Raw genomic sequence first — 22,406 nt, 5'->3', positions numbered from 1 at the left:
TCTGTGGGGTTAATTACTACTGTTGTTAAGTATATTAACTGAGAATATAATAACTGCAATAACAAAATTAAAACCATTTCAATAACTTTAATAATTCTGAAGATATACTCTGTTCACATTTTGCCTATCTGACTACAATCCATAAAACTTCAATGGGATTACATGACTATTATTCCTACAGAGAACCTCACATTACGATAGTTGGCCCATTTAAAACGGAATATCATTAAGATTACCATAGGAGAATTTCAACAGGCTTGGAGGAACTCTCCTTTTATTCCATATTGTCTTTCTTTAATAAAGGAAAAAAGAAACATGGTGGAAACAGTCATTGTTCACAGCAAGTTAGGGAGAAATCAGTAATAATGTTGCGTTTCTTCAGCACTATAGTCCCTGCCAGTGTTTCCCAAAGCAACCATGAATGATTACAGCAAGACTTTGCGAAGGTAGCTGTGTGGGTGATTGATAGGGCGTTAATCAAAAGATGCATATCTGCCTCAGAATTTGTTCACAAGCTTTCTTCTAATAGCTGATTTCATGTTCACTGAGCTCTATGCCAGTTTGTCCAATTTATTTTTCAGTGTACAAGCCATTCATCAAAAACACACAATGATTTAACACCTTCCCCCTTTCCTTTTGGTGAATGGGTATTACTAAGTGTAACTACCTTACTCTATTCATTAAACAACAACAACAAAAGACACCCCTACACATACATTTACAATGTGACACAGACTTTGCAGGAACCTCCACACATCTTTCCAGTTTCTTGAGCCCACGCCATCAGGAGGGCTTGGGATGCGGCCCCTATTAGAATGAGTCCTTCCATTCTAATTCCAGAAGACAGAATATTTAGGGGCTCAAAAAGTCAGGACCTAATTAAGAATCAAGACCATTAAAAAATATATTTCAAAGGGAGGAAATGCCCTCAGTTTCATATATAACCAATTTTAAAATGTTAGTAGCTGGACAGGGGAGTACAGTTTTACTTTTTAAAGAGATGTAGAAGAGAAGACAAAAGCCAGGCCTCGCATTCCTGCTGCAGTCCCGTTCTGAGATTTGTTCTCTCTGACTCCTGAGGATACATGAAGGGGCTGCAGATGCTGACAGCACATTTGGGAAACATCCCCTTTCTGGGCTGCTTTTTTTATTTTTTGCTGTTAAATTCTTGTAACAAGAATGAACATTCTCCAAAACCCATGTCAACTATTAGATTCCAAGGACAGAGAACATGCAGAATGAATGAGGGGGTTTCAGCTGTCACTGCTTCCTCGTCAGAACTGGCAAGGGAGCCTCTCCTCTACAAGGCACCTAGAGCCTGGGCTCATCCCAGAGGACAGTGTTTCTGCCAATGCCTTGCAGTGCCTGCATAAGCCAAGATAACTTCATCTCAAACTCCTGACCTTAATCACAGCCATAAAATGGATTTGGCCACCTAAGTAACATGTTCATAGGTTCCAGGGATGAAGACATGACCATCTTTGGAAGCCAATATTGTGTCTACCATGCTCAGAGGAGTTTTTCAAAGAAAAGCCTGTTTTCCTGAGAACTATGATTTGATAACATGTCTGTAAAAATGTGTTACATAAACAAAGCTAGTGTCTAGATTCATTTCTTTCTACAGAACTTCAGCAGCTGACAATAAGGTTTGCAGATTACAGGTCAGAATTTTTAAGAAGTAAACTGTACCTTTAGAAGCCCTAACAAATCTTCGTTTCAGTATTTATTTCATAACTTCCTAGAAATATGTATAAAGTATTGACAAGTATCTTCTGATTCCTCTCAAAGAAGACCGAGTCTAGCTGTAGATCTGGTCCACCTGAGTGTCACAGCCCAGCCCGTACATCTTGGCTCACCTTATTTTTTCTTATAGATCACTTAGAGATTCACTTCATATTCTGATTTCTAAATTTTCTTCACTCAACATTCTACCAAGTATAATTTTAAAACTATTTTTATAGCTTTAACTTCTTTCCTACATGACATGAAGGATGGGGTGATTTAAAGACCACCAACATATGTAAGACTACACTGTCAACTTATATTTAGTCAACAAGATTTCTACAAAGAACATGTCAGGTTGCCCAGGTCTTCCTAAGCAACACGCTGATGTGGTTGCAGGCCTCTTGAGATAACAATCCAAAAGTAAGTGTTACGGAGGAAAATAAAAAGAAGTGGCAAGGTCATCAAAGTCTACAGAATGAGGGTTCAGCAGTCGGAAGTGTGGAGCTGTGACCACACACGTGCCCCAGCGTCCCACCAGATGGTGTGCAGCAGTGACTGGGGGTGCTTCTACAGACTAGTGTTCCTTGAAAAACATAGTGAAACACACTCTTCTAGGACAACATTTATAAAGCCAGAATAAATTAATTCAAATGTTAATTTGCCCTTTAGTTTTATAAAGAGTAGAAAAGAAAAACAGAGGGTTTCAGATCCCTGACTATAATGTGTGGTATCATCACTAAATACAACTTACATCCATCAGAACAGATTTATGGCTACTGGCTTTTGATAAAATACCTTAAAGGGGCACACACTGTCTGCGTGGACACACGGACAGAGTTCTGAGAACATCTAAGGAAGGGTAAGTACTCACAGTCACTTCCACCTTTAAATTCAGATCAGAGCTTAGAGATGATCAACAAACTGCTGTCTGAGTGGGAGTGAAGCAGTTCTATTTCCAAAGATTTAAAATGAAAATTCCCAAAGTCTAATATTTAAGAAAGTTTTTATGTATACTTTTATTCTTTTTCAAAAGTCAGAGGTAGCCTGAACAGTGGTGGCACAATGGATAGAGCATCAACCAGGGATGCAGAGGACCCAGGTTCAAAACCCTAAGGTTGCTGACTTGAGTACAGCCTCACTAGTTTGAGCGCAGGGTCCCAGCTTGAGCGTGGGATCATTGACATGACCCCATGGTTGCTGGCTTGAGCTGTGGGGTCACTGGCTTGAAGTCCAAGGTTGCTGGCTTGAACAAGGGGTCACTGGCTTGGCTGGAGCCCCCTGTCAAGGCACATATGAGAAAGCAATCAATGAACAACTAAGGTGCTGCAACTATGAGTTGATGCTTTTCATCTCTCTCCGTTCCTATTTCTGTCTCTCTCTTCCTCTCCCTCTGTCTCTCTTTCTGTCTCTCTCTCTCGCTCGCTAAAAAATAAAATAAAATAAAATTTAGAGGTAAAGTTTCATCAATACCCTTTTGCAAAGTGTGGCCAAATGTGGCAAACTAGGCCTTGTTTCTTAATATTGCAGTAAACAGTATAGTAATACCTCACTTATGTGGAAGTCTTCTCTCTGGGAATCTCAATAACTATGCCCAATTTGGTTAAAATTTAGGGTGTAAGTAGAAAGGAAGGATGCTAAACAACTAAAGTAAATTGTCATAAAATCCATATACTACATCATTCATTCATTCATTCATTCAGCAAGTTTTAACTGAGTACTTTCTAGATAATTCAATTTAAATTTCCAAAAAATAAAATGATTACTTTTAAGTGGAAAGATACATGTTAATTGATATCAATACATAAAATTTTGAATTCTATAATCATGCATGACTTCTATAAAAAACACTATTTTCTTTAAACTAAAGAAGTGATGTGAGTCAACATTTGTAAAAGGAACCCTTATGATCAATTTATGAGTAAAATTTATATTTAATTCCTGGAATGATATATATAAGTGGGGACACTTAAAAGTTCATAGTGTAGGAAATAATTAAACATTTATTCAACCCTTCTATGAAAGTAGGCATTTCAAAGACATTAAGATTCAAGTCAAAGAGGTAAAACCCAATTAAAATACCTTATAAGACAAGCCCCTAATGTGTTTTAAAAACACTTCTAGGAAGCCCTGCCCATGTAGCTCAGTTGGTTAGAGCATTGTCACAACATGTCAAGGTTGCAGGTTTGATACCTGGTCAGAGAACTTACAACAACCAGCCAATGAATCCATAAATAAGTGAAACAGCAAATAAAAGTTTCTTTCTCCCTTCCTCTCTCTCTAAAATCAATCAAGGAATAAAAATTAAAAAAAAAAACACTCTAAGAATTCTACTTGTGGTGAGGGGTAGGAAGGTAGGGACTATGCGAGATAACTATATGTACAAATACAGCAATATAATTGGTGTGCAGCAGCCTTTTATATTGGAAGGGTAAACAGAGTTGATTACAACATTGAAGTGATGTTTTCAAATAAAAATAAAGAAAAAATTTGAGAAACTATAAGAAAGATGACAAGGCACTGGATCATGAAGCCACTGCATATTTTGAGGTAAAAGGTTCAACTTGATTTTTTAATGACTTAAAACCACATGACATTTTAACCCTTCCCTAAAATAAGTTTCTCCTTAGAGTTGCCATGAAAAACTCACTTCCACAGAATCGCAATCTGAGGGTTCTTTTGTGTTGATGTGCAACATATGTGGAGGAAGGATGAGGGAAGCTGCAATAACTGAGTAATGCTCCACAAGTTGTATTTAGCTCCTTGGTTTCGCAGGTCACCTCTGGAACCCCACCACGACATGGAGGAGCCTGACCCAGAGTGGGCCAAGAGCTGAACCACAGGAGAGCCAGAGGAGGAGGTTCTAGGAAGGTCCACATCACAAAGGTGCCACCTCTTATCCACTGGGAAGAGTTCAGAATATGTAGCCCCTCTAGATTCTTAAAAAATGCCTTTCTTTAAATGTAAAATAAACTCTCAGTAGCTATAAAGACGTTATCATTCAATTATCCTGGTTGTTAAATTTCACTCCGATATGAACATTTAAAACACCCATAAAAGAAACTCATGTGACCTTTTATATGTATCCCCTTTGGGTCAGGGCATGGGGATGAAGAAACGTCATGCTGCAGTGAAAGCCCATGTTCTTCATGTTAAAGAATCCAGCGCCAAGATCCACTTCTCAGCACCATATCTCTTCCCACTGATCCTGAAAGCAGTGCTGTCAGTGAACCCAGGCAACAGTCAGCACCACAATAACATGAGAGCTCCACAATTTGTAAAACTTCAAGAGGGACCTGGCCAGTTGGCTCAGTGGATAGAGTATCGACCTGGCATGCAGACGTCTCAGGTTCATTCCCTGGTCAGGGCACAGAGAAGAAGTGGCCGTCTGCTTCTCTCTCCTTCCCTCTCTCCCTTCTCTCCCTCTTCCCTTCTTGCACCCAGTGGCTCAACTGGTTTGAACATTGGCCTCAGGTGCTGAGGATAGCTCGGTTGGTCCAAGCATCAGCCCTAGACAGGGGTTGCAAGATGGATACCGGTCGGGGCACATGCAGGAGACTGTCTATCTCCCCACCTCTCAAAAACAAACAAACAGAAACAAAAAAGAGGAGAAGGAGAAGCTCTAATCTAACCCCATCTGATGGCTGTTGTACAGCAAGGTCATCCATTTTCTGGCTACAGCTGTGGAACTTACTGTACAACCACTGCTGTTCAAAGAAAGAGCAGTTCTTTCCAGTCTTGAAGAAAAGGGACAACAGCTATTATTGTTTGTGCACAGGTTGGTTAGGGACATACAACATGCATAAACTTGAATTTGAAAGGAAAAGAGAGTGAAGTTTCCACTTTCATCCATTAACATTCCCTGGAAACGTTTTTTAGAAAACTCAGCAGCCTCAGAAGAAGTGATGAGCACACAGAGAAGGCCTCAGCAAACGAGGAAGTGTGATCCCCATGTTTACACTGAGGAACACACACACTTTTTCAATAATGTTTTAAACACAAGTACATTAAGCTTTTTATGATCAAAGTGCTCTAAAAGGCTTTAAAAGTTATTTGTCATGAAACAGCCCAAACCTCCAGGGCTAGGAGAGCAGCGGCACACTCCCAGACCTGGCTCGTAGCCCTGGGTAGAAAAACCGTATGTAGTATGAGCAAAACCAAATTCTTAAAAACATCAACAGATATTATTTCTCTATGGTAAATGGCATTTCCTACTAACCCTTGTAGTCATGCCTCCCACTCAAAACTTTCTGAGAAAAGGAAGTATGGCCTGGGGAAAAGAAAGAGGAATTTTTTTTTTCTGAAGTAAGAGGAGGGGAGGCAGAGACACAGACTCCCAAATGCGCCCCAACTAGGATCCACATGGCAAGCCCCCTATGGGGTGATATTCTGCCCATCTGGAGCCATTGCTCTGTTGTGCGGCAACTGAACTATTTTAGCACCTGAGGCAGAGGCCATAGAGTCCTCCTCAGCACCTGGGTCCAACTAGTTCAAACTGGAGGGGTAGAGAAGCAGACGGTCACTTCTCTCAAGTGTCCTGACTGAGAATGGGAATCGAACCCAGGACAGCCACACACCAGGTCAATGCTCTACCACTAAGCCAATAGGCCCGGGCCAGGAAGAGAAATTTCAAGGGTAGACTCATCATAAGTAGCTGAGTGCCTTTGATTCAGCCCACTAACCTTCCTGAGCATCACCTCCCTCCCTCTTCCCTAAAATAATGCAGGCCCCTGTTCCTGCATCTGTGGTCCAGGCACCTGGCCTCTGCCCTCTCCAACCATGTGTTTTGGCACAAGAAAACACTTCTGTGTGTCTGCTGCCATCTGGAGCCCTGTGCTGCTTATAGTCCCTTAACAGCCAAACTTCCCAACCAGGACCTCTCTGCTTCGCTCATTCACATCTGATGAGAAGCTTTCCCTCCTGTAAGTTCCCTGAGAACATTGGTCATGTCTCTCATTTATTTTTGTGGCCCCTATAACCAGAAGTGACTAGAACATAGATGAATATGCAATTAAGTATTTGGGGAATGAAAAACTGATTAAATGAAGCACTAAATAAAAACCAATGACCACATCGTGGAATAAATGAAAACTCTTTTTTAGTTAATATTAATTCCTTTCACTGATACTGGGGGGTTGGGGAGATTGTCTCAGAATTCTTAGAAGATGCAATTAAGAGATTTTCTTCATTAACTGATAGAGAAGCATCAACTTATAGTTGCAGCACTTTAGTTGTTCATTGATTGCTTCTCATATGTGCCTTGACCACGGGGCTCCAGCCAAGGTAGTGACCCCTTGCTCAGGCCAGTGACCTTGGGATCAAGCTAGCGCCCTTAGGTTTCAAGCCAGTGACCTTGGATTCCATCCAGCGACCATTAGATCATGTCTATGATCCCACGCTCAAGCCAGTGACCATGTGCACAGGCCAGTGAGCTTGTGCTCAAGCTGACTACCTTGGGGTCCTCAGTGTCCCAGGTTGACACTCTATCCACTGTGTCACCACCAGTCAGGCGCAATCAGAATTTTGAGGACACTGGTAATTTGGCACTGTATTCCTCTATTACTCAATATTTTCTACCCAACTCATTTTTGTATTGTTTCTCCAACATAAACAAGGTGTTGACCTCGGCAACAGTGCAAAGCCTAGTTGCTGTGGAGGCCAGGCTGGTTCCTATCCTGCCTCAGGAAGTGCAATGCACCCACTAAGTATGTTCATATTCCTGTTGTCAGCAAGGGCTGATGCTGCATGGGGTGAAAAACACAACATGCCCTCTGCTCACCAAGCAGAGCATGGGTGCTGACCTATGGAAACCCACGACTTCTATGCTGCAGCTCTGAGTACCCAGCTCTCACATTCACTGAGATGTTGTCCTGGCCATGCCAGACCTGACACTGCTGAGGATATGAAACCATCTTCATTTTAGCCATTAAAGTGAAAGTGAGAAAACCGTAACTGGTGGGTTACATGAGTGTGTTACACATCTCTGCATACTACTTATGTTTGCCACAAGACTACAGATGATGAGGGTCATCTGAAATACCTCTTCCAATGGCAGTTTAATTTTTAAGGGTAGCTATAAGCAGAGAAAAAAATAATTTCTAAAATAATGCCATTAACTGGAATTTACAACATTAGCATTAAATATACAGAATGGGGATTACATGCTGTATTTGATAAATGTGACTCATCTTGTCTTAGATGGGCATCTTCAGGGTGATGGAGAAATTAAATCTTGAGGCAGTAAATATTTCACATTATTTACAAGTGCATAGAGCTATGTTTTTGGAATTATCATTTAATTATAACATGAAAAAATGGCTCATAATATATATTTGGACAATATGTTTGAAAAAGATAGAATCAAGTACTATACTATGTTTTAATATGCCAATGGGCTTTTTAAAGAAATATTTGCTTTATATGGCATTGTTTTAGCAGTCTGAATTATTAAATAATATTTAACACAAGAACTATATACAAACTTAAGATAGACATTTGTTTTTTATCCCTTTATTTTACACCTATCCCTCTATCTCTGTCTCTATATAACTATGAACATATGGACAAATTAATACACTATTTGTATAGACTATGACTTTCTGAAAACTAAAATTATTCATCTACATAAAAACTTTGTTTTATAAAGGTGATTACTATTCTAATTACTAATTAAAGACCTCCTTGATTTATACACTGAAGAAGTATTCGTTGAGTAGTGTCAAGGTGACGGCACAGCCTTCCTCTGGTAGGGAGTGCAACCACATATAAGACACCCACAGCCTTCAGTGGTTTGGCACTGTGTTCTAGAGGAGGAAGCAATGAGTAAGTAAACATGGAAATTTCAAAGACTGGTAAAGTGTGTTATCAGCTTCTTGAATAGTATCATTTGAACTTGGACACAAATGTGAAATAAATGGCTATGGCAGTTTTTAGAAAACTGTACGTCTTTATACATCGAATAATATCTTTAGACACTTAACTGACATCATTACTCTATGCACTGCCTAGCAGACTGGTATTAGAAAACATGCATGTGCAAAAGCAAATGTATCTGGGGTAAATTAAAAAGCAAGGGATTGGAGAGATGGCACTGATGTCCATCAGTCAGACCTTTGTCAGCTTCCTCTTGCAAAGACTCACTGTGCTGATGCATAGAACAAGGATAAGCATAAGACCAAGCTTTCCAAAACCACTGTGAGGCAAAAACAGTGAGGGTGCCCCACACATGCCATGCTCTGTGGCATGAAGGAAAGCTTAAATGTATCCTGAGTGCATGTGTGCTCTTGTATCTTTCACTCCTGAGAAAGTTAGCTTCCCTTTATAGATTTTTCATGCTTCTTCCCTTTCCCTGCCATTCACTGGTGCTACTAGTTACCAATCACTCCTCAGTCAGTTTTTAGATTTCATAAAAATGAAACTTAAAAGCTTAGGGCAAGCAAAGCACTAATACTTCTCTAGCTAAAGAACTTGTAAGCAGTGCCAATGATTATTCTTATTGTATTACATGGCAAGCTCAACATTATCTTAGGTTCTGTATATTACCTTATATACGCCTTAACCTAACACATAGTAGGTAACTTAACACCAAAGAACAAGAGCTCACATTGCAAGAGAAAGGGCAGAATGAGAGGAACCAAAGGCACAGAAGCATAGGAGTACGTGATAGCCTGAGTCTCCTGGTGCAACAAGGACCTCTTCTTCCAGCTCTAATGACAATGATGAGGTCTGTTGTAGGTCCTTGAAGGCAGGGGACAATGATCATTTCAAGTCACTTTACTCACAATCTTTCAAGTACTGGTTCTAGATGACCCAGGCAAAGGTAGGGTGATCAAGAACCCAGTGAGATGCAGGGGTAAGAACAAAAACAACACTGTGACCCTTTGCATGCCGTATTATTAATCTAAGTCCTTTAGCTGCTATAAAAAGTCAAGATAGCTTGGCAGAGAGCAAGAAGAAAGAAAAGTGAACAAGAAGAAAGAGAAATGAATGCTCACAGAGTGACTCTGTGTGAACATCATCATGTACCACATTTCTACTACATTGATTCTATGATTTCTGGTCAAGCCACATGATTGTGTGGTCATGGTGATGACGTTGGGAATACTTGCCAGGAGTGCAGGACAGCCTGCTCACAATTGTGAGATGGACGGGAGCACTAACTCAGAGCCAGACTAGGATGTTCGCAGGGATAGCACAGCCAGGCTATGATAGCTCATCACCTGGACAAACTATCCAGGCTTAGCACCCCAGAGGCTTTGCCCATTGGTAGGGGTATTCATCCTGGAATTGCAAATCCACAACAGTTTTAATTAAATGTGCCCTTTCTTATACAATGGGTATCTTGTCTTTAGCATATGAATGTGAAGACAACTTCAGGGAGCTGACTGGTGAGGATGAGCCTGGTTTGCAAAGGTGGTTTATGGCAAAGCTGGAATCTGACTATAGATATCCCCAACTCCAAAGCTCATCTGTGACTATCGTAGCTAATCCTGAAAACAGTCAGGACCCCTTTCTATCTATTGACTGCTATCATGTAAGCAGAGTTTTTTGTTTTGCTCCAAGATTCCATACTTTACTGACCATACTGAAAGAACAAAAAAATACTGCAGAAAACATCATCATATAAAAATAGGGACTTATAATATTTAGCACTAACTTGCCTGCCAAAGAGCATTGCTAATAATTGAGTAAGAAAAGAATTAAAACTGTACTTGAGAACATTCTGGAAGAAACAACAGTATTCACTTCTAGTTAAATATGGTACATTATGAAGGCTAAAACCCGTTCACTGGGTTTCTGGGGGATAAATAGATGGCCACATTTTCTTTCTTCCTGCCGGCACACACGTTTCCCTGACAGTGGCAAGTGTGAATGATGCCATGTTTGGTCTTTTGGTTTTGACTCTTGTTCTTGCATGTGTTGCCCAAGCAGGCATGAAGTCAGTTTTTCCTTTAGAGGACTATGATCAGTAGGAAGGGCTGGGGTAAAAAGATTTGCCACATTCACTGTCTCTATGAAGTGGATTTCATCATAACTAAGTAACTATTTCTACATATGGGCTACTGACTAAAATGTGCAGAAAAAAATTGGGGTATAACTCAAAAAAATTATTTCTGGAATTCAGTGTATAGTTATTTAATCTGCATCTTGGGTCAGGCCGGTGTCACATTGCTGTATTCTTCCTCCTAGGCGGCCAATACTGCAAATCCAGGTGCAGTCCAGCAATGACATTTTATTAAAGAAACACATTAACAGCTTCAGGAAAACACATACCTGATTGCACTTGCAGATAAGTGACCATAGGAGCCACTTGCTGAAGAGCTGCTGCGAGAATTATTGAGAATTGTGACCAAGGAGTTGGGAGACGTCCTTATCATGGTCTGAAGGTCAAAGCTATGATCGGACAATGGTGATATGGACAGTGTACGTTTTCGGTTTGGTCTGGCTGACAGCCTGGGGCTGGGGAACCTGGTGCCTGTAAATAAACAAAACAGAACTGATCACCTGCGGCACCTGTTATTTATTGCTACTCGCCTGTGTGGAAGAAATGAAGGATAAGAAGCGGCAACTTGCGATGACAAGCACCTCTCCTCCCACTCATGATCTACTGGCTACAACTGAGTAAATTGGGGAGAAATATTTATCTTCCAAAGGCTTACCTCAGGGGAGCTCTGTTTATTAATGTGCAGGCAAAATGATAAATTGCTAAACAAAAGGGAAAGACTTTTATGTGTTATCCCTCTCGTTTCTAGTGATTTATGAATCTGATGGCTGCTTAGATATTCCCATCATTAATTCACCACAAGCAACAAAGACACTGGTTCTCACAGTTACACAATATACCACCCTCTGCATCCCTAACACACACCACTGTAAGGCAATAAGCCAAAGGAAAAATGAATTAAAGTATCCTAAGATAAAAAGATTCAGCTTGGTTATACACTCATTTCCCCACAGTTTCCTATAGCTATCTGATTCATTTTATACTTAAAGTTTTAATAAAACAACTGATGAATACATTGTCCAAGTTAATCGTTCTTGATTGGGAGGTGATATTTTACTCAGGGGACATGTGCCAATATCTGGAGACATTTTGGTTGTCACACCTCACAGGGTGATACCTTCATCTAGTGGGCAAAGGCCAGACATGCTGCTGAACATCCTGCAATGCGCCAGCAGCCCCCACTAGGAAGACCTATCTGGCCCCGAGAGTGCTCTAAATTCCTCATAGCCTATTAATATAAGTCCAAGAAACATTTGAAATCTTGGGATATAGTTTGATTACAGATTTTCCAAGGTGTAGAGGAAAAGGACCCTGCATGAAATGTGATAAGTCTATTTTAATTCTCTGAACTTACTAATTAATTAATTCTCCACATTTATTAGAATTTTTCACCTTCAAGAAGATTCCACCAATAAAGTTCTAACCTGGAGTTTAACAACTCACAACCTAGGTGCATGTCAATGTAATACAATACTTCTTAACTGGGCAGTTGCAACACAAATGCCCATTTGCCTTCGACTTCGTAGATCCTAGAATTTCGAAGCACGGCTATGAATCGTGGCCACCAGGTCCACCCTGCACTTTCTAAGGTTTCATGTATACGACAATGTCATCAAGCTAAAAGTTAATGAAAAAATAAGAACATAATCCCAGTAGATAAGAAGCAAATAGAACATGATTACTTTTATGTAATAATAGAGGGTTTCTATGTCATAGCAAGGGTATATCGGCTTACAGGGACACAGCAATTTCACGGTACTCAGAAAACAGAAGTAAAGGGTAAGTCTTCCTTAAAAATCTAGGTACTTGGTCTCTGGAAAATCCATCAGGAATATTTTCATCAGAGATAGACCTTGACATAAGATCACAATCCAGTATGCTTTAATTTAAGAAAATAAAATAAATAAATATGCTCTATAGATAATATAGAAATAGAAATATACTTTGTAGTTAATAGAAAATAAATCACAAACTGGAACTTAGTTAGTACTATCCATGTATAAAAACTGGAAAAATAAATTTGAATGATGACTGTGGTACCTATTCAAATTTTCTTTCAGGTACATTTATAATTTAGGATAGTTTCATTAACTGACTTAGGGCATGTGAGTACAAAAATAGCAATCCCACTATGTACACATTTTTTAGTGCTTAAATCAAGATCCTACTTTTATTATGGCATTTGCTTTGCACATAAATGTTTCACATTTATTATGAAATGCTAATTTCATCACAGAAATATTTTAATGAACTTCCAAACGATTCCAGACAAACTGGACTTATGGTCAACTTCCATGGAGTCCTCAACTATAAGCGTTCTCACCAGGACCTAGTGAGACGCAGGCATCACTGGCAGAGTTGGAAGGAACACCACATTCTAAAAAGAGCTGATCCCTGGAACGCTTTTCATTTTTTAAGTCACTAACTAGCTAAGTAGGCCATTTCATGCTATAAAACTAATGGCCCTCTTTTCCCTTCACGTCTCCCCCAAAGACAGACACAGGCTCTGACTCCATCCTTCTGTAGTCCTCTCTTCCCTTCACGTCTCCCCCAAAGACAGACACAGACTCCAACTCCATCCTTCTGTGGTCCTCTCTTCCCTTCACGTCTCCCCCAAAGACAAGACCCAGGCTCTGACTCCATCCCTCCGTGGCCCTCGGGTGCCCTCAGTCTGACTGGTCCAGTTTCTCTGTTCTTTCCTCCAAGACAGGTACTTATTTAAATCAGTTCTTGCCAATATAAAAGTGTGTCTTTCAGGTGCCCTTATCTCTAGCATGTTCCTTATTAGGATATTACTTGCCTCTGTCTTTTAAAGGTCACTCAAATCCCAAAAGGTAGAATTAGAGCATAAAATAGACTTCATTCTAACATGCTACACAGAAATACTCTCCCCTGAAGCTTGCTGGAACCCAGATACACCCATTGTTGGCACATTTAAAAATCAGGTGCTTATCTGAAACCAGTCTCTTGTGGTTTCTGCCAACAGAAGAGTCCTGATCTGTAACAACGGGGCCGGAGTGAGCACCCAGACCCCAGTCTGGCTCCGCCCCTGCAGGTATACATATAATGCAAAAATTTTAAATTGTTTCACTTTGCTATTGGGAAAGTCTCCTAAGTTCTGGGTACACTTCTTATGCTCTTTTTAACCAAAAGCTATTTTAATTATTTTAGAGAGAAAGAATATCATACTTCACACACTTTCCAAACCTTTTATTATACTTTTCTCAGCCCCCTAATAACCAAGCAAAGCACGACAAAGCCAGCATTGTGATACAGTGGCTTGGGACCCTCTGTTGAAGGGATGAGAAGACAAAGTGAGAATTTTCAAACCAGCAGAAAGAGAAGTGGCCCACATCTTCACTGATCAAACTGGTTTCTTCTTAAACATAAGCTCAAGCATTCTTATTGTTCCAACGGATATCTTCAATGTGATTTCTATTAATTCTTTTGGCTCCATTCCATTAAAAAGTTCTGACAAAAGAAAGGTTTCCTTTTATGTGATGAATGACAGGACATCTAAATTCCTCCTTAATGACAATCAATTTACCATTTAGGCAAATTAAAATTCCTTTAATTAGTTTTTACAAAGCAAAAGGGTAGCTTCATCCTTTATTTTGATAAAAACCACCATTGCCCAACTAATCATATTCTCATCAAATAAAGAAGGTAATATGGGTTGACCTTCCAAGAATTCTGTCTTATTTTAATTATTTGCAGATTTAAAATTACTAATTTGCATAATAGCACCAAACTTTTTTCAACAATCCCTAATTGAAATGTGGTTATGATGAAACTGAAACTTAAGTTGTCCACTCTACAGAGCATAACAATGAAAGCCCAGCAGAAGATGTAACACATTTCTTCTATTTCGTGTGTGGCAAGGAACTCCCCAGTGGAAACCACCGCAAGCTGCTGTTCCTATGTAAGTGCTAAGTTAGCCGTGAGAGCGAGACAAACGCTGTGGCTTTTCCAAGTGTGGACCTTCTCTAGAGCTGAGGACTGAATTACTGATGAGTGCCCGAGAGTTAACAGATGTATACCCTTTTCACAAAAGAATACAAATAGACTGTCAAGGGAAAAGCGCAAGTTAATCACTGTTATGAAAAAAAATACAATCTAAGCATACGCCCTACTTGAAATCACATTATTGTCATACCCAAAGGTCTCTGACGCATGCCTTGGATGAAGCTCTGGGTCACTTTCTGGCACCTGACAAATGGATGTAGACACCCAAGAATCCAAAGAATGGAGAGCGCTTGGACACTCTGAAAAGTGTAAGTAAAACTACATCTGTCTATATATGTCTGAATAAGTGACCAACAGGTATTATCATAAGCCTTGAGGGACCCAAAAATGCACAAGTGATCCCATTTTCTTCCACTGCTATGTACCAAAATAGCCTTCTAATTTGGAAATGCTTTTTATTTTTCCTAGATAAAAAGATCTTAGTAAAATATAATTTTTAATGTAATGAAAACATAAGAGGCAAAAGAAATCAAATGAAAAATGTCAAACCAAGTACAAGTCTTCTTTAAATTAATTTTTTAGAACTATAATTTTGGCTCTGGCTGGTTTTTCAGTGGGTAGAGCATTGGCCCAGTGTGCAGAAGTCCCTGGTTCGATCCCCCATCAGGGAACAGGAGAAGCAATCATCTGCTTCTCTTCCCCTCTCACTCCCCTTTCTCTCTCTCTCTCCCCTTCTCACAGCCCGTGCCTCAGTTGGTTTGAGCATTGGACTGGGCAATGAGGATGGCTTGGCTGATTTGAGCATCAGCCCCAGACGGGGGTTGCTGGGTGGATCCCAGTCGGGGTGCATGTGGGAGTCTGTCTATCACGCCTTCTCTCACTTAAAAAAAAAGAAAGAAAGAACTATATGATTTCACACAAAGGTGGAATACAAAACTGAGTCTCATGGACACAGATAAAAGTAAAGCGGGTACCTGGGGGAGGGGGCTGGGGAAGAGGAGGAAAGAGGGACAAATATACGGTGACAGAAAATGATTTGACTTCGGTATACAACATAGTCAACAGTTCAAATGTTATAGAGATATTCACTGGAAACCTATGCACCCTTATTGATCAAAGTCACCCCATTAAATTTAATTCCAATATAAATTAAAATTTAATTAGTTAATTAATTTTTTAAGGAATAAAAGCTACAAAACCAAAGAATGACTAGGCAAAGTACATTCATGTAATCAAACACATTTCTTAGTTTGTTATGAGGACAATAAGGACAGGACAGTTTTTTCAGTACCTGCCAAACTTCAATCACCTCTTCCTTCCAATTTATTCCTGAGCTAAATAGGGAGTCAGTCCCAGGATGGCCAAGCCATCAAAAGCAACAAAACCAGAGCACCAAGTGTCGGTCCCACCTCTTCCTCTGGTTGGTAAAGTTAGACAATCTCCTAATCTTTTTCTCTTCCTTTCCATTTCACAAGTTAGCATTTATCACCCCAAAAGAAAACTGCTGCGTCACTTACTATCCATGGCGTGCAGATATTCCATGTGGATTGCTCCAGCCCCTGTGGTGGCCGCGGAGGGGATGATGTCTGCGTAGGGACTGCGCTGGCCAGCCAGCAAGGCCATCTGATGGTAGTACTCAGCTGGGCTGACCCCAGCATGGGGCGCTGGGGAGGAGACAAGACAAGGACGGTTACTTGCTGGCAGACAGTCAGCAAACCCATTTGTCACGCAGCCACAGCAACAATTCCTTTTATGGATCATTCTAGTGAAGTTTCTTTAACTCAGATTTTTGTGTTTTCACTTAAGTCTACCAGATATCTTTTACTTGATACTCAACCTGAAGGAAAAGAATAGAGAAAATAAAATACATTATATAATATCTGAGGTTAGTTTTGGTGGGACCAAAGTTCTGGAGTATTGATTTTAAGGTGGTTATTAAGAAATCAAAAGCTCAGCCTGACCAGGCGGTGGCGCAGTGGATAGAGCATCGGATGGGATGAGGAAGGACCCAGGTTCAAGACTCCGAGGTTGCCAGCTTGAGCGCGGGCTCATCTGGCTTGAACAACAACAACAACAACAAAAAGCTCACCAGCTTGGACCCAAGGTCGCTGGCTCGAGCAAGGGGTTACTCAGTCTGTTGAAGGCCCGTGGTCAAGGCACATATGAGAAAACAATCAATGAACAACTAAGGTGTTGCAATGAAAAACTGATAATTGATGCTTCTCATCTCTCTCTGTTCCTGTCTGTCTGTCCCTATCTATCCCTCTCTCTGACTCTCTCGCTGTCTGTAAAAATAAATAAATAAATATATAATAAAAATTTAAAAAAAGAAATCAAAAGCTCAGAAAGAATCTTTGACCCCTTTCCTTACATGCCTAAAGGAATTCAGACAGAAAAACCTGCTTAAAAGAAGGGAGCACCTGCGTACTAGGATGATCAGGGGACACTTTGTAACTTTCTTAGTATCTGACCGCTGTGCTATTCACCTGACACTAATATAAAATAGTATTGAATGTCAAGTGTAATTGAAGAGTAAAAAACAAAAAAAAAAGGACCATCATTTAGTATCATAATATAAATGTGGCAGACAGTGAAATCTAAAAAGGCCTGCTTTTTGGACAACCTTTCGTGTCCAGTTGTTTCTGGTGGCCCAGCACGAATCTGTTTACAAGTTTGCTCTTTCTCCCCGACCTGTACACTGCCTGCTCTTCCAAGGGCCCCAGACCCTGCCTCCCTCTCCTTTGTCCAGAATGGCATAGAAACCTCCATGCCTCTTCAGGGTTCCTATCTGTACAGCACCATTGCATGTGGATCTGTAATAAATGTGGGGCATTTTCTCCTTGTCTCATGTTAATTATTAGCCCAGCCAGAAGAACTCAGAAAGTGGGAGAACAATTATGTTTGTACCTCCAGTTTAAAATAACCAAGAATCTAAAATGGTTTAAATAAATGTATGTACATAACTCATTCCCATGTCTGCTATACAAAATAAAATTGTTTCCTATATAAAATCAGAGTATGTTCACGTTCCTTACAGTAGCTGGCAATTTAAAGACAACTCTGACTTCCTTCCAGACATACTGAGCGTGCTGCTTCCCTACACAGTCTGCAGGCCGTCAGAGGGCCTCACACTCACAAGTGGAAAAGGCAGCACGACACACAACTGGCTAGTAAGTACAATTTTGTGTTCCGTAATTTAAAAGCTTTTTTTTTTCATTACAAAATCATAAAGGAAATATAACCACCAATCTGGAACAATTTACTGGCAAGAGTCAGCTCTATGATAGTGGGATAATAATCAGTTTCCAGCTGCCAATTTATGTGCAAAACTGGCAGGACACTACAGAGGTTCTGACGGTGATCCCCAGGTTTGTGAAGATCTGGGTACACATGCATCCCCACAGCCTACTGCTCCATGAGGTTGCCGGGAGCTGTGAACACAATGATGCATATAAAGTGCTTATTAGCACACAGTATCCCATCAATAAAAGTTAGTTCTGTAATTATTAGGTAGAAAAACTGGCATTCTAGTGATGGCTTTGTGTTTTACACTTGTGCCCACAGACTTTTATATGTGATAAAGACAGACCCCCAAGAAAGTAATATTGGTGACTTGATTTTATTGGACTCTTAAGGCAAGAAGAGGTAGGTAGAATAAGCAATAAAAAAATGTCTTCTACACACTCATCATGAAATACCATGGGTAGCAGAGGAGAAGATGCTTTAACGACAGATCCTACTTTCTGGTGGCTCATCTAAATTCCTGCGAGCCAAGCACAATTTCAAGTCCGTTGTTAGCCAACATCCTTTATCCCTCTCTTCCTCTGCTCTCCTTGTTAGTCATTTCCATAAATTCCCAAGTGCTCCATGGAGGTAACTCTCCATATTCCCCATTGTAAACCAAATCCCGAGCAGAAGAGCTCACTCTCTGAGTTTTATTTTTTTAATGTGAATCTTACAAACTTTCAGTTATAAGATAAATAATATCTGGAGATACAATGTACAACATGATGAATATAGTCAACACTGCTATACAGTATATTTAAAAGTTGCTAAGCCTGATCAGGTGGTGGTGCAGTGGACAGAGCATAGGACTGGGACGCGGAGGACCCAGGTTCGAAACGCTAAGGTCGCCAGCTTGAGCACGGGCTCTTATGGTTTGAGAAAAGTTCACCAACTTCAGCCCAAGATCGGTGGCTTGAGCAAGAGGTTACTCTATCTGCTATAGCCCCCTGGTCAAGGCACATATGAGAAAGCAATCAATGAACAACCAAGGTACCACAACAAACAATTGATGCTTCTCATCTCTCTCCCTTCCTGTCTGTCTGTCCCTATCTGCCCCCCTGCCCCGTCCCTGTTATACACACAAAAAAGAAAGTTGCTAAGAGAGTAAATACTGGCCCTGGCTGGTTGGCTCAGTGGTAGGGCATCGGCCAACCAGGTTCAATTTCCAATCAGGGTACACAGGAGAAGTGACCATCTGCTTCTCTATCTCTTCTCCTCCCAAAGCTATGGCTCAAATGGAGCAAAGTTGGTTCCAGGCGCTGAGGATGGCTCCATGGCCTTACCACAGGTGCTAAAATAGTTTGGTTGCCGAGCAACAGAGCAGTGGTCAGATGGGTAGAGCATCACCTGGTAGGAGGCTTGCCAGGTGGATCCTGGTCAGACTCCCTGCCTCTCAATAAAAGAGAGAGAGAGAGAGAGAGAGAGAGAGAGAGAGAGTAAATTCTAAAATTTTTCATCCCTAAGGAAAAAATACTTTTTCTTTTTCCTTTTTCTATCAACATGAGATAATGGATGTTAACTAAACTTACTATGGTAATCATTTTACAATATATGTAAGTCATTATGGTACACACCTTAAATTTATTCAGTGCTTTTGTTAATTATATCTTAAAAAAACTGGAAGGAAAAAAGTGAATCTTGTCTAAATGGCAAAACTTACTCTCTTTGGTGCATTACAGAGAGCTGGCAGCTCACCCTGGAGCACTGCCGCTCCTGGCAGTACAACTGGGAAACTGGGAAGAGGTCAGCCTCACGCAGCCTCTACCACCCCCCGCGGTCCCCAACATGCACAGCTAGACTTGGAAACTGGTCTGCATAGAGAACGGGCACGGTGCAGGGTTGCTTCAAACACTGTTCAGTGATACAAAGACATGGTGTTGTGCTGTGCTCTGAAACAGCACCAGTGATTTGTGACCTACTGCAGAGAACTCAGAACCTGCTATCTGCAATCAACAAGACTTATGCAATTCTGAACCTTAATTCAGTTTCTGGCCATGGCAGGCAAGTGAGTTGGTATATGTGTGTATGTAACCGGAAAGGTTCTTCCGGAATCTAAGGAATGGTTTAGAACTTGACAGTTGCAGAATACACAACTCCAATTAAAAAGAGTCATGTCAAAGTACTCAATTGGGAGCCTACCAGAACCAACCAGGATTTGATCCTTGAGAGCATAAAATGGTATTACTGAATTAAGGTCAAGGTTCATTTCTTTTTCCACCACATCCCTCATCCAGTTTTTATTTGGCACAATCAAAGACAGAGGGCACGTGCAGTGACATTCTGAACCATCAAGTTCCCTAAGACCTGGCTACTCAGAGTGTGGCCCAAGGACCTGCAGCACTGATCATACCTGTGGGCTTTTCAGAAGTACAGACTCTGAGGCTCCTCCTGGGCCCACTCCAAGGAGAATCACATTCTGTCACCGTCCCCAGGTGATCTATGTGCACAGTGGAGTTTGAGAAGTGCTGCTCTAACAGACACATCTACACAAATGAGCCCTTCAGACATGCAGAACAGAAAAGGCACTGGTCACTGTATAATCAGGCACTGGGCCAGCCTAAACTTCTATAAAGGTGCAGAGCAAAACAGTGGATAAAAGCAAGGATTGTGCTGTCATGAGACCTTGCTTTGATTTTCACCTTTGCCACTTACTATCCAGTGGACCAAGCAGAAAATTTTTGGTGCTCCTGCACACTGCTATTTTTACCAGAAAACGGGAACAATAACCCCAGCCTCATGGAGGTGCCCCTGTGTTGAGTGAAAATATGCACTTAAAGCCTTTACCATAACATCTGGCACATGGGAAACGCTCAGTATCATGTCCTGGTGAGGCAGGGAGAGGGTACCTGGCATATGGAAGCAGACGGGTGGGTCTGAGACTTACCGTCGGTGGGGCTGAGCCCCCGGGCCGCAGAGATCATGGAGAGGGATGGGCTGCTGTGCAGAGACCGGATGTAGTCCATGTATGGGTTGATGTAGGGGTGTGGGGGGCTGAAGGGGGACTCAGAAGCTGCAGCAGGGTTCCGGTGCGGGGAGATCCTAATGAAGGGCAGGTCCGAATATGTTGGGCTACTAGATAAGGCAGAAGGCCTAGGAAAAAGGAAAACCAGACACAAGAGGAATGAATCAAACAACAAGTATCTCCACAGGCAGAGGCTGTCTGTGAAAGAAAGTAAGACTTGAATTCAAGGTGTCCTGGGGGAAAATTTCAAGCATGTATATTTCTATTACCTTAAAATTATGGTGACATAATGCAGGTAAGCACTATATATAATTATTTGGGCAAAGACAATTGACCTTGGAAATTTTTTATGACACTCTGAATATAGAAAAATCAAGTCTGCCTTTGGCTTTCCTGATGAGATGAAATTCTAAACAACAGGCATCTGAGCTTACAGTAGCTGCTGAGATCTGATTTTCCATTTGACCTGAACATTAATTTCACCACTGAAAACTTGCTTCTCACCATCAGTGTTACATTAAAAAGGAAGAAAGGAGAAGACAAAACCAGAAGTCTGAGCATGCACATGGCAGAGTTGCCCACAAACAAGAAAGGTGACTAATTGCAATAGTCTGTAGAAAATGTGAATTCAGATACTCCTTATATCCAGGCTCGAGCTCTACTGCTAAGTCTTGCAGTTAGAGCAAAACCAATTTTACAGATCTGGGTTGCACTTTGTGGGTGACAACGCCTCCTCTCCAAAAGGCAGCAATGAAAGTCAGCTTCCATTTTCATGTGACAGCCTGATTAGCCACATTGCGTTGGTTACAGTAAGCTAAAGCAGACTGTACACTTTGGCCTGATGAAAATAAATTTTCAAACATACCTTGCTACCAGCATACCCTGGTACTCCTGAAGCCTCTGGGACAGGCATTTCTAGAATGGCCAGTCAGTGCAACACCCCTATTGCCTTGTTCCTTCTCAAATAGAATATGTTTTGTGTGGGCAAACCAGTGAGCTGGCCATGACAGGCTGACACTGCGTTCTCCACTGTCTCATTTGCAGAGGGCACAGCCACCGAAAGGAGAAGCCAACCCAGAGAAAGAGCTCCTGAAAACGGCAAACTCCCCCAAGGCCACTGGCTTGGAGAGTACAGGAAAAGGTGGGAAGCACTGTTCTTACCATAACCACCTTCCAGAACTAGCGCACACTTATGGTCAGCTCTGGCCCCTCCCCGTCAGCATACACCCCTGGAAAAAGCCAGCCCCACCAAGTGCATGGCATAGGCACTGAGAGAAATGAAGCCAAGGATCAGATAATGAATTTTCTCTCAGAAAATAAAAGACCTTGAACTGTGGGGTTGGGGGCATTTTCTCACGTGCTGCTTCTTTTTTTTTCTTTTTGAACTAAAAAAAAGAAGCCTTTATTTGTTATTCAGATGCCACTTTTGGTGAAGTAAAATAAAAATACAGTTTTCTAAATTTACAT

At 41.1% G+C, this 22,406-nt stretch overlaps 1 protein-coding gene across 3 annotated transcripts in view; it reads right to left on the bottom strand.

Annotated features, from left to right (window-relative positions):
• The window catches only part of GLI3 (GLI family zinc finger 3), a 380,830-nt gene that overhangs the window by 101,707 nt on the left and 256,717 nt on the right, over positions 1 to 22,406 (bottom strand). For all 3 annotated transcript variants that reach the window (XM_066341812.1, XM_066341814.1, XM_066341813.1), the window contains 3 exons: positions 20,862 to 21,067; positions 16,210 to 16,356; positions 10,996 to 11,197 (listed from right to left, as the gene is read on the bottom strand). In XM_066341812.1, coding sequence (XP_066197909.1) covers positions 10,996 to 11,197; positions 16,210 to 16,356; positions 20,862 to 21,067 — 555 coding nt within the window. The remainder of the gene's footprint in view (positions 1 to 10,995; positions 11,198 to 16,209; positions 16,357 to 20,861; positions 21,068 to 22,406) is intronic.

The sequence above is a fragment of the Saccopteryx leptura genome, chromosome 6 (assembly GCF_036850995.1).
Source record: "Saccopteryx leptura isolate mSacLep1 chromosome 6, mSacLep1_pri_phased_curated, whole genome shotgun sequence".
Taxonomy (NCBI): domain Eukaryota; kingdom Metazoa; phylum Chordata; class Mammalia; order Chiroptera; family Emballonuridae; genus Saccopteryx; species Saccopteryx leptura.
This window is presented reverse-complemented; position numbering and strand designations above follow the sequence as displayed.